Source organism: Castor canadensis, chromosome 10, assembly GCF_047511655.1.
Source record: "Castor canadensis chromosome 10, mCasCan1.hap1v2, whole genome shotgun sequence".
Lineage (NCBI taxonomy): Eukaryota > Metazoa > Chordata > Mammalia > Rodentia > Castoridae > Castor > Castor canadensis.
The window spans coordinates 139,907,494-139,918,479 of NC_133395.1; the positions used below are offsets into that span (position 1 = coordinate 139,907,494).

Consider the following 10,986-nt stretch of genomic DNA (forward strand, 5'->3'; position numbering starts at 1 on the left):
TCTACCTCAGATGTGCCTCGGAAGGCATTATTGTCACACTGAGGTTGGGAAAATGGGAGACCACAGGAAAGGCCTTCAGCCCCAAGTCTGCAGAGTAATCCTGCTGCAGGAGGAAATACCAGGACAGAAAGAGCCCAGCCTGCAGTCCTAACCTACCCACTGTCTCCTCCAAAGCAGCAGCAGCACCAGTAAGCCTTTTTAAACCTGTGGGGCCAACGAAAACCCAAGAAATTTTAGCCTCCCTCTCTTTTTCTTACTTGTCCTACTGTGCTATGAGTGGGTATAGGATGGAGATAAGAGACAAGTGTTCCTGTGTTAGCAAACTCTGTGGCAATGATAAGACAGTTTTGGGGTGTCATACCCATTTCCCAGATGTAGCACAGCCCAGATGGCCAGCTTGCTGCTGAGAGGTGGGGCTCTGATTGGAGACCAGGGCTTGTTCCTTCATGGTGCTGTGATCTGAGCAGTCCTGAGATGGAGTCAGGGCAGTAGGTTTGAACACACTAGGCACGTGCATGTGAGCATCAGAGTTTGCTAGGGTGTGTGGCACACACGACCCAGCCCACTGGAGACTACAAGAGTTCCTGATCCAAGCACCAAGAACAGCGGCAGGACTTCCCCATCCCACCCCAATCCTGGCCACCACAGCTCTCGTGGGTCTTGACAGCATCAGAGGGCTTGTGGTCAGGGAGCTGTGACTCCAGCAACCTGGACCATGACACACCAGTCTGGTCAAAGCCCCTCATCCCATCTCCCAGGCCTCCATTCCTCTCCTCCCACCTGGATGGGATTTATGGATGCTGCGTGGATGACCTTCTTAACATTCTGACAGCAGTTCTAACAAGCCACTGCATGTTTGCTTGGAAATGAAATACACAGAGATCCTAGACATGGTCATTTTGCCCAGGCATTTCCACCCTTCCACTACCCCACACTTGTCATTGAAGAAAGGGAACAGAATAACGTCCCCTCTCTCTGCAGTGGTCATTGCTCCTGCCAGTAGCGCCCCTGCCTTGTCTCTTCCTGTACCACCCCATTCCTCTGGCCAAGTGATTGCCCCAAATAGTAACTAACCAAGGAGTGAGCTAAGGGAAGTGTTGTGTCCCTAGCAGTCCCTAGGATGTCTACACAGGGCTCCAAGTTACCCACTGGAACACTGTGAGCCTGGCTCCTCTTTCCCCATCTGCCCACAAAAATGCAAGGGGGGTGCAGAAAGCCTTGGTCCCCACCCTCTACCGCAAGACTGCCTTTCAGATGGAAACTTACAGCAGCTGGCTGTTCAGCCCAGCTCCAGCCCCACGACGGACATATTTGTGGGCAAGGGACTTCCAAGTCTTTGTCTGAGCAGATGTTTGGCTTGTGGGCTGGGCAGACTGGCTGGCCAGCTGGTTTTCCTGCCTGCCCTGCTTGGGGATATGAAATTCCCCACCCCCTGGGTGAGCCACTTCTATCTGAGCAGGAAGACAAGAGGGTAAGAGGCACAGGAAAAAACTTGGGGCCATTCGGGATGGAGGAATCTCTGGTCCCATCTCCCTATACACTCCTAGGTGCCTATGGGTGAGAGTCTGGAGCAGCCTCAAAAATCACCATGGTTACCAGGCCTCTCAGCATCTGCTTCCCTCCTTCCTAGTAGGGATATTTTAATGACATTCAAGAAGATCTTATTTCCAAAGAAAAGTTCCTTTATCCCACTTTCATACTATAAATACTTCTCCATGTTGCCATGTGACCTTTGCAAGCATTTTCTTCTTTTCAGAGGGCTGCATAATATCCCACTGAACACAGAGACGTTAACAAACTATTTTCTGTAAAGGGCACACAGTGAATAATTAAGGCTTTACAGGCCCTACAAACCTGTCACCTCGACTCAGCTCAGCCCTTAGTCAGCCTAGCTGCCATCGGCCATATCCAACAGATGACTGTTTGGATAACGTTCCAGTAAAACTTTATTTACAAAAACAGGGTGGTGGGCTGGATTTTGTCTATGGGTGGATGCAGTTTGCTGACTCCTGGGCTAGTAGAATCATAAATAGTTTTAGCTTTTTATTAATTACTTTTTGGGGGACTATTATAAGTTAGGCAATAATAGTGATGATGATGGTGGTAATGGTACTGATGATGGTGATGGTGGTGATAGTAATAATGGTGGTGGTGGTAGTGATGGTGGTGATGTTGGTAGTGGTGGTGATGGTGGTGGTGGTGATGGTGGTGTGCACTAATGACAATGGCGATAGTGATGATGGTGTGCTGATTATGACAGTGATGGTGACTTTAGTAATGGTGATGTCTGTGATGGCAGTGATGATCGTGGTGTTGGTGATGATGGTGTTGATAGTGATGGTAACAATATCATTATCTGTCTTTCATTACAGAGGTTCTGTCAGGCACTGTGCCAGAGACTTTGCTTGTCATTTTATTTAACCCTAAGAATCATTCTACAAAGTGTATTGTCTCCCTTTTTATAGACAAGGAAATGGAGATTTTCTTAGCAAATCCAACAGTCCCTCAGCAGATAGTGCATCAATTTAATGGTTGTAACCAGAACTTGTTTTAGTTGAAACAAACAAACAAAAAAAAAGAATAGTTCAGGGATAGTACATATTTTTCTGGGAAACATTTGTTTCAGGTTGTGTGTGTAGTTGATTAGAATATAAAATGTGTTTTCTACTATGGGTCACAGACAAAAACAAAATATCAAAACCAGCCAGCTGCTCAGTGGTTTACGCCTAGAACCCAGAGCCGCCTCACCCCAACCCACCACCCCCACCCCCAGACTCTCAACGACAGAATCTCCATCCTCAAAGCATCCATGACCCTCTAGGCATCGTGCAAGGTCACTGCAACAGAGAGGAACACGTGCAAGACCTTTCCCTACTCCACTGGGGACCAAACAATGTCCTTTTGCAAGAAGCCAGACCTGAGGACAAATCAAGACTAATGTCTTCCCCTACAAGAGAAGCTTTCATGCCTCGCTCCCATCTCACCCCACACGAGCAAGGGAGATACTGTTAGAGAAGCCTGGCATTTCTCCTCACCTGGCAGAAGTCTCTGTATTTATTAACCTGCCTAAGAGGCAGCCTAGGTGAGCAGCACTGGCCTCATGTGCAAAGCCTTTCCTCTGAGCCATGGCCTGCCACTTGTTACAGATGGAGCACCAAGGCTTACAGAGGGGACAATTTGTCCAAGGGCTTCCCCAGTGATGGAGGTGTGGTACAAACCACATTCCATGGTCTGTGACCCTAACTGTTGTCCACCCAGCCAGCTACTTCTGCACCATAAGGAACCTCAAGTCTCAAGGAGACCATGGCAGGGAAAGAGGACTAAAGAGAACCACAGTTACAGATATGATGTTAGACCAGGGAAAAAAACAACCCTTTGGGACACATGAGGCTATGAAGCAAAGAAAAATGGGGAATAATCACCATAAGAGGAAATGAGGAGACGCTGTTTATAAATAAATTGTTGAGCATTTGTGTTGGAGAGAGCCCAGCGCCTGAATTCAAGGCCCTTGTGTTAATATTTACTAAAGAGCAGTACTCCGGGTTTAGACTGGGTAGGCCTTTGGATAAGAGCCTTCCAGAAGAAAACAGTGTGCTGGGGACAGAACCAGGCACTCCGGTTTAGACTGGGTAGGCCTTTGGATAAGAGCCTTCCAGAAGAAAACAGTGTGCTGGGGACAGAACCAGGCACTCCGGGTTTAGACTGGGTAGGCCTTTGGATAAGAGCCTTCCAGAAGAAAACAGTGTGCTGGGGACAGAACTTCTGGCAAGCCCAAGACAGAGATTCCATATCTGCAGGTCCCTCTGTGAAGGCCACACAACTGGGTCCTTAGAGACGGTTCTTCAACCACGTAACCTTTGGCCACTGTCCTGAGCCTGCTGCTGCCTGAGACACTTGGTGTCTTGTCACTTCCACTCCTTAACAATTCTGCATGTCCACATTTAATGTTCCTGTGACCTGATGTGCTTTGCACACCATCTCAAGCAGAGTGGCTGAAATCAACAATGTCTATTTTGCTCACACATCAGCAATTTGGGCAGGGCTCAGTGGGGACAGCTTGTCTCCATCTACTCAGACGCTCTTGGAGCAGCTTGCAGGCGGGGAGGCTGGCATGGTGAGGAAACACATATTTGACCTGGATCTGGGAAGATGCACACAGCTGGGCTAGAAGGGCAGGACCTCCTCCAGACTTTCCCACTGTCTCCACATGGTTCCTGCACACGATTGCACTGGCACAGAAGCTTCAGGATACTATGACTACTTTCCTGTCTGCCCATGGCTCCCAGGGGTGCAGACTGAGTGAAGAGCCCAGGCAAAGCTGACAGGTGGTCCTGGATGTACAACAGCTCCACTTAAGACTTTTTGACTTTACAATGGGGTGAAAAGGATACACATTGAGTAGAAACTGAAAGGTACAGTTTGAGTTTGAACTTTGATCAGAAGATCAAAGTTCTCCTTCTCAAAGCTGGGAAGGAGGTCCCAGTCAGCCCCATGACACAAGGCAGGACAACTGAAACTACAGCCAGCACAACACTGCTTGATGGGCTCGGTGTGGCTGATGTGTTTTCAACTTACATTTTCAACTTTTGCTGGGTGGATAAGGAAGTCACCCCACTGTGAGTCAAGGAACATCTCACTTTTCCTTATGACTACCTGGGATGTAACATAGCATCACTTTGGCCACTTTCTGCAGTAGAGAACCGGGTCACTAAGCTGGGACAATACTTGGGGAAAAGGAATTAAACTACATGTTCATTGGAAGAGTGTGCAAGGATGTGCCACCAGGCCTTGAACAAACTGCGAACTCCATAGACCCTGCAGGGCCTTAGCTTCGGGGACAGAGGCATCTAGTGTGTTGTTCATCTTTCTCAAAACTGAGGTTTACCAACTGCAAAGGCTCCAAGCATGGAATATCCAAATCTTCATTTTAACTAAGAATCTTGCACCACATGAACAACAGGAACGGGACAGGAAACTTCGCTCGCACAGGGAGACGCTTCTCACTGATTGACATCTGGAAGGTCTGTCCCCAGGGGACACAGTCTGAAGACAAGGTTCTCTGGCAAAAGTTGGAAACAGTCTCTCGGGCAAGCTCAGATTTTACACACTTGGGAGCACGAACAAGAACCAATTGAGAGGCTAAGGATGCATTGCTCTGTTTTCTGCCTTTTACCCTCGTCCACAGAAACTCCCCTGTCCACACAACCTCCTTAACAAAGGAAGAAAGGCCTGAGAATGGCCACATCGGACTTTCTCAAAATAGAGTTCAAACATTCCATGAATTCAAATTGGCCTCTGTGGTGACAGAGCCAAGTGGGTGACAGACATTTTGCTGAGCTAACACATATGGTCATCTTTTAGTCTCCAGGGCAGAGGTTGTCAAAGTGTAGTCCCCTGACTACACTGTGTCCCCTGGGACAGCTCCCCCTGGGAAGAGGAGTGAGGATGGGTTTCCAGCCCTCTGAGTAGCTCAGGCCTGAGAACCATGGTCTCAGAGGAGGTAGGGCCAGACAGGGGCTGAGCAGATGCTCCAAGCTGGGAACTGAGGGTCGCTGTGTCTGCAGCAGTGGCAGATGGACAGACAGACAGATGTGTGCCACCTGATTCTCCAGCCATCTATAAATGGGGAGAGCTAGTGCATAGAGGAACTACTCCTGGGGTCTCCATATGCTTGTGGGATCGTGCGAGGGAGTGTCAGGTCATCCAGACCTGCCTTCATCACAGCTTCTTCATCTTGGGAAAGTAATCTAACCCTTCTATGCCTAAGGTGTCTAGCTGGAGGGAGGACACAGGTAGACATAGCAGGTGACTCAGTCAGTCATCACTGTGCCCTTCAAAAGTCCAGTGAGCCTATGGTCACATTTAACCCCTGCCACAAGTCTATGCTATTGCTATTGTCAACATCACTATTTGACAAGTAAAAATACCAAGCACAGAAGGGTTAACTTGCCCCGGGTGTCACACAGCCATGGACGCAGGCAGCCTGTCTCAAGAGCTCCTCCGCCCACCTCAGTACCAAAGGACTGTGGTGAGGACTAAGTCTGTGAACAGAAGGACAGGGCCAGAAGCAGAGGACACAGGTGGGCTGGGTATTCTGACCCAGCAGTGCTGACAGGCCCAGGCAACCAGGAAAAGGGCTCAGAAAATAGCTCAGAGGCAAGAAGAGAAAACCTGTTTCTGAGATGTTATCAGGCCTCACTACCCAACACATTCTCCCAAAATGACCATGGTATCATTTAAAAGGCAGCAACGGGGCCAGGAACCAGAGATGCTAAGGAAAACCATGAGAGACCGCCCTCAGGGAGGGGCCTGACAAAGCACTGCCAGACAGATGGGGAGGCTGACCCCAAGCTCCCTCCCTTCTTCCATGCTGCCGCCATCTCTCCCTTTAGCTCAAATCAGAACATCACATTCCTCACCTCAAGAACACATAATGGCTCCCCATTGCCTCCAGAGTGAAGTTCCAATCCATAACATGGGTTCAAATCCATCCACGGTCACTCTGTCTTTATGATTTCATACCTGCTACTCCCTTCTGTATGTCACCAGAGTGACTGCTGATGTTCCCCAGACAAATCCAGGTGTGTTTCTATCCCTCTGCCTTCCCTGACTTCCATGCTAAATAAAACCCAGGAATTTGGAGTCAGAGCTCCACTGACTAGATATAGTTTGGGAGAGTGACAGTAACGTCTCTTCTGCATGGGAGGAAAAGGACTGGAAATTTCATCCCATGAAATGTAGAAACCAGCCAACCAGAAAACTCACTTTGTCCTCAACAGCCCTTGCCAAGCAGTGTACAGTACTGAGCAACAGAGAGGTGTGTGACCTTGCCCAAAGTCACACAGGAAGAAGAGAGGCTGGGGCTGGGACTGGAACCCAGGTCTCCACACCCACCTGACTCCCTCACCTGCTGTGTTCTGCCCCACCTTCCTAGGTCTGTGAGCTCTGCAAGGGAGTGGTCCCAGCCGACAGCCCTGTGGTCTACTCGGACCGGGCCGGGTACAGCAAGCAGTGGCACCCCGCCTGCTTCGTGTGTGCCAAGTGCTCCGAGCCCCTGGTGGACCTCATCTACTTCTGGAAAGATGGCGCACCCTGGTGTGGCCGCCACTACTGTGAGAGCCTGCGACCCCGGTGCTCGGGCTGTGATGAGGTGAGAGCAGGGGGGCTCCGGGGTCCGAGGCCAAAACACATGGCTTTGAGGACAGTGCTCCTTGAACTGGCACACTGAGGCCCTCAGCCTCCATTTTCTCATCTGCAAAATGGGGCTGTCGGGGTGGGTTGGACACAGCACACTGGCCAGTCTCCCCCTGGCTCTATGCCAGGCACCTGGGTGCAGCAGGAGGCAGGCTGAGCTGCATCCTTGGGTCCCATGTCACCAGTGCCTCAGTGCTACCACTAGGGTAGACAGGAACCCAGCCCCGAGAGGCCATGACAGGGAGGTGGCACAGGGAAAGGCCTGACCTAGGAAGAGACTCACGGCAGCACCGTCAGTCATCACGATGTTGTGTAGAATCCAACAAAATAGTATAACCTCAACGTGTGTGAAAGGGTTCGTGTCTCCCACAGGGGTGGGGCTGTCCACTTCATACTCACACTATTTATGAAGTAAATAATCACAGCACTTAATCACGATGACAGTAGGGACTGTTTGCTGCCTTTGGAGGGAGAAAATCCACCCCCTTCATCTTCAGCACCTGAGGGATAGAGACATCTTCTTCATACTGAGCCCGGACCTACCTGTCCCTGCCTTCCACACGCTGGTCTCCATGTGACGTACGACCTTGCAATCCTCTTCCCTCACAGCCTGTTATCAAGTGACATTAGGAAGGGAAAGAGCTGGGGGTGGTGGTGCATGCCTGTAATTCCAGCACTCAGGAGACTGAGGCAGGAAAGTCATGAGTTCAAGGCCAGTCTGGGCTGCATAGTGAGACCCTGTCTCAAAAACTCCAAGGTGGGGGAAAAAATAATGGAAAGGACCTTGAGAGGCCTGCCCTACCCATTATTGAGGGGACACAGTATATCACAGTCACAGTTCCCCATCACTTACGAAGGCTCATGGTGGGTCAGTAAGGGTACACCATTGACATCTCACAAGAATCCTTTTGGGCAGATGTCCATTTTACAGTGGACACAGGACAGTGCAGAAATGGTGATGGTTGTCACAGGGCAGCCACTCTGGGTCAGTTACCATCACAAACATTTCATTGTGCCATCACCAGTTATGCACTCATAAAACCTGGTGGATGGAAAGCCTCTGCTCTCCATTTCCCAGATGTGGAAGCTGAGGCACAGGAAGCTGGTGTAATTTATTTGCCCAAAGTCAGGAGGCTGACAGACATCTAAGGGAAAACCCACACGCAGTCCTGTCTAGCTCCCCAGTCAGAAGGCCAATAAGCCAGCCTTTCCTGAGCATCGGGAGGAGATGGCACAGTGTCACTTTACTCCGAGCCCCAGGGACTCTCCAAGTACTTCTCTTGATGACTGACCACTGACAGTTGCTTTGTCATTACCTGGCACACTGGGGTCACACTGGATGTGGGATCCTGTCTCAGGACACCATCGGCCTCTTGATTTACCCCCAAAACCTCACAGACGCTCCATCACTAAAGCCTGCCTCCAGTGGAGAAGCCAAGAGGACCGTGACCTCTGCACTGCCACACTGACAGCCTCAGACTCTGTCGGCTGCCGCACTGGGCACTGAAAAGTCAGAGCGGGCATGAGGTGGGATACACCGCCATCCCATAGCTTATCCCACACACTCTCACCCAGGGCCACAGCCTCAGCTGTGTCTTCTGTCCCCTTTCCAGATCATATTCTCGGAGGACTACCAGCGCGTGGAGGACCTGGCCTGGCACCGGAAGCACTTCGTGTGTGAGGGCTGCGAGCAACTGCTGAGTGGCCGGGCCTACATTGTCACCAAGGGCCAGCTCCTGTGCCCAACTTGCAGCAAGTCCAGACGCTCCTGAAGTGCTGCCCACCCCCAGCCAGGGTTCCCTGGACCGCACCAGGACACCGAGGCCATCCTGAGGCTGAGGCAACAGCCAGCAGGCAACAGAAACAAGAGTTTCCTCCCAGCGGGAATGTGTGCATCCATCCTAAGTGGAGTGGTGGTGGATCCTGGAGGGTCAGTAGGTTTAATACCAAGAAATATTCTGAGAAGTTGTAGGATGGAGTTATTTGTGGTGGCTTCCCTGCTACAACCAACTAAAGACACCACTGGCATCCTACAAGGGAGCCAGAAGGAATGTCCCATGATGCAATTCTGAGGGAGCCAATCCCGTAGCTATAGGATGGTGGACACGGGAGCCCCTCCAGGGCAGGCTGGGATCTTGACTCTCACTTGTTGCCTCTTTTTCCAGTGGAATTTGAATTTTAAATAAACAACTTTTTGGCATGATAAATGCATCAATAAAAGTTTCATGAAATCCACACACAACTTTATCATATCATTTACACTATGACAGCTGATTTTGAACCTTGTAACCCTGGAGTCTGGTGCTGGCAGGAAGTGCTGTCTCCTCAGACTTCCATGGGATATAGCTTCTTGGGGTAGAAAGCCCCCTTCTCCCCCCACCCCCACAATGCTCCCAGGTCACTGACAGAAACGCGTGTCCTCGCCTCACCGTGTCCCACAAGTGGCTTCTGGGAGCTGAGGATCTTTTGAGTCACAGATCTGACTCAGCTGCCCTCCGGGTCTAGGCTGGGAATGAGACCAGGTAGAGTGTGGGGGAACTGCCCAAGGCCACCAGAGCTCAACCAAGGAGTGCCACATGGGACAGGGCGACCAGTGTGCACAGACCATTATGAATACAGCATTTTTTTTGAGAAACTTCTCAATTTTTAAATGTTGCCAGCTGAACACTGAGTGAGCCAAGTAAGCCTTTTGGCCACATTTTATCTCCCTTTTATGGTCTCTCTGAGAATTTTCAGCCCTCAAATTAACCTCTCTGAGAAAAAACATCTTTTTCTACTGGGCTGCAAAACGCACAGGGTTAGGCGTGCAGTCTGGGCACCAGCAGTCTTCTCTCTCAAGCTTCCCCATCTGTCACCAACTTTCTTTCACTCATTCTGCCATCCGAAGTTTGCTCCCTGTGACTCTTACCCCCAATGCCCCACCCATGTGCTTTCCACGCATGAGAGAAGCTGCTGTGAGTCCCAGCTCCTCTCTCCAGGGTCCCTCAGTTTCCCTGTCATTCCCTCTTCTCAAAGGCGAGTTTCGAGCGTGGCCTTGCCCTCACCCAACATCTCTGCCTCCCTGGTACCTGTCAAGTTAAGAACCAAGTCTTCACTCTGACATGTGAATGGCTCCAAAACATGACTTATTTGTCTTTTTGTCCCTAGAACTCTATTTCCCCCAGATTTCTAGGTTCCTTTTTGTCCTAGACAAGCAGAGGCTCCTCTACCTGCTACCCCAAGCTTCCGTTTGTGCTGGGCTGCTTATCTGAAGCTCACCTCCATCTGTTGAGATCCTGCACACCCTATAAAATGCTTCTGAGGCCCTTCCCTGAATGAAGCAGCAGTGAGATAGTCACTCATCTATACATGTGTCTGTCCATCTGTCCATCCATATACCCATCCATCCTTCTACCCATATATCCATCATCCCATCTACCCACCCATCCATCCATCCATCTATCCATTCATTTGTCCACCTGTCCATCAGTCTACCCATTTACCCATTCATGTACTCATCTGGCCACCTGTCCATCCATCCACCATCCCTCCATCCGTCCACCTGTCCATCAGTCCATTCACCAACCCATTTATCTACCTATCATCCACCTGTACATCCATCCATCTATGCATCCATCCACCTGTCCATCCATGCACCCATTTACCCACCCATCCATCCACCCATCCATCCACTCATCCATCCACCCACCCAACCCACAAATATTCACTGAGAACTTTAGGGTTCAATATCCATCCTGAATGCAGGGGACACAGCATGCCCAAGAGAACAATGACCACTGACCCCACGGGAGA

At 50.3% G+C, this 10,986-nt stretch overlaps 1 protein-coding gene across 2 annotated transcripts in view; it reads left to right on the plus strand.

The window, feature by feature from the left end:
• The window catches only part of Lmcd1 (LIM and cysteine rich domains 1), a 55,946-nt gene extending 46,545 nt beyond the window's left edge, over nt 1–9,401 (plus strand). For both annotated transcript variants that reach the window (XM_020176882.2, XM_020176883.2), the window contains exons 5-6: nt 6,935–7,150; nt 8,808–9,401. In XM_020176882.2, coding sequence (XP_020032471.1) covers nt 6,935–7,150; nt 8,808–8,966 — 375 coding nt within the window. In that variant the 3' untranslated portion in view covers nt 8,967–9,401. The remainder of the gene's footprint in view (nt 1–6,934; nt 7,151–8,807) is intronic.
• The last annotated feature ends 1,585 nt before the right edge of the window (nt 9,402–10,986 follow it).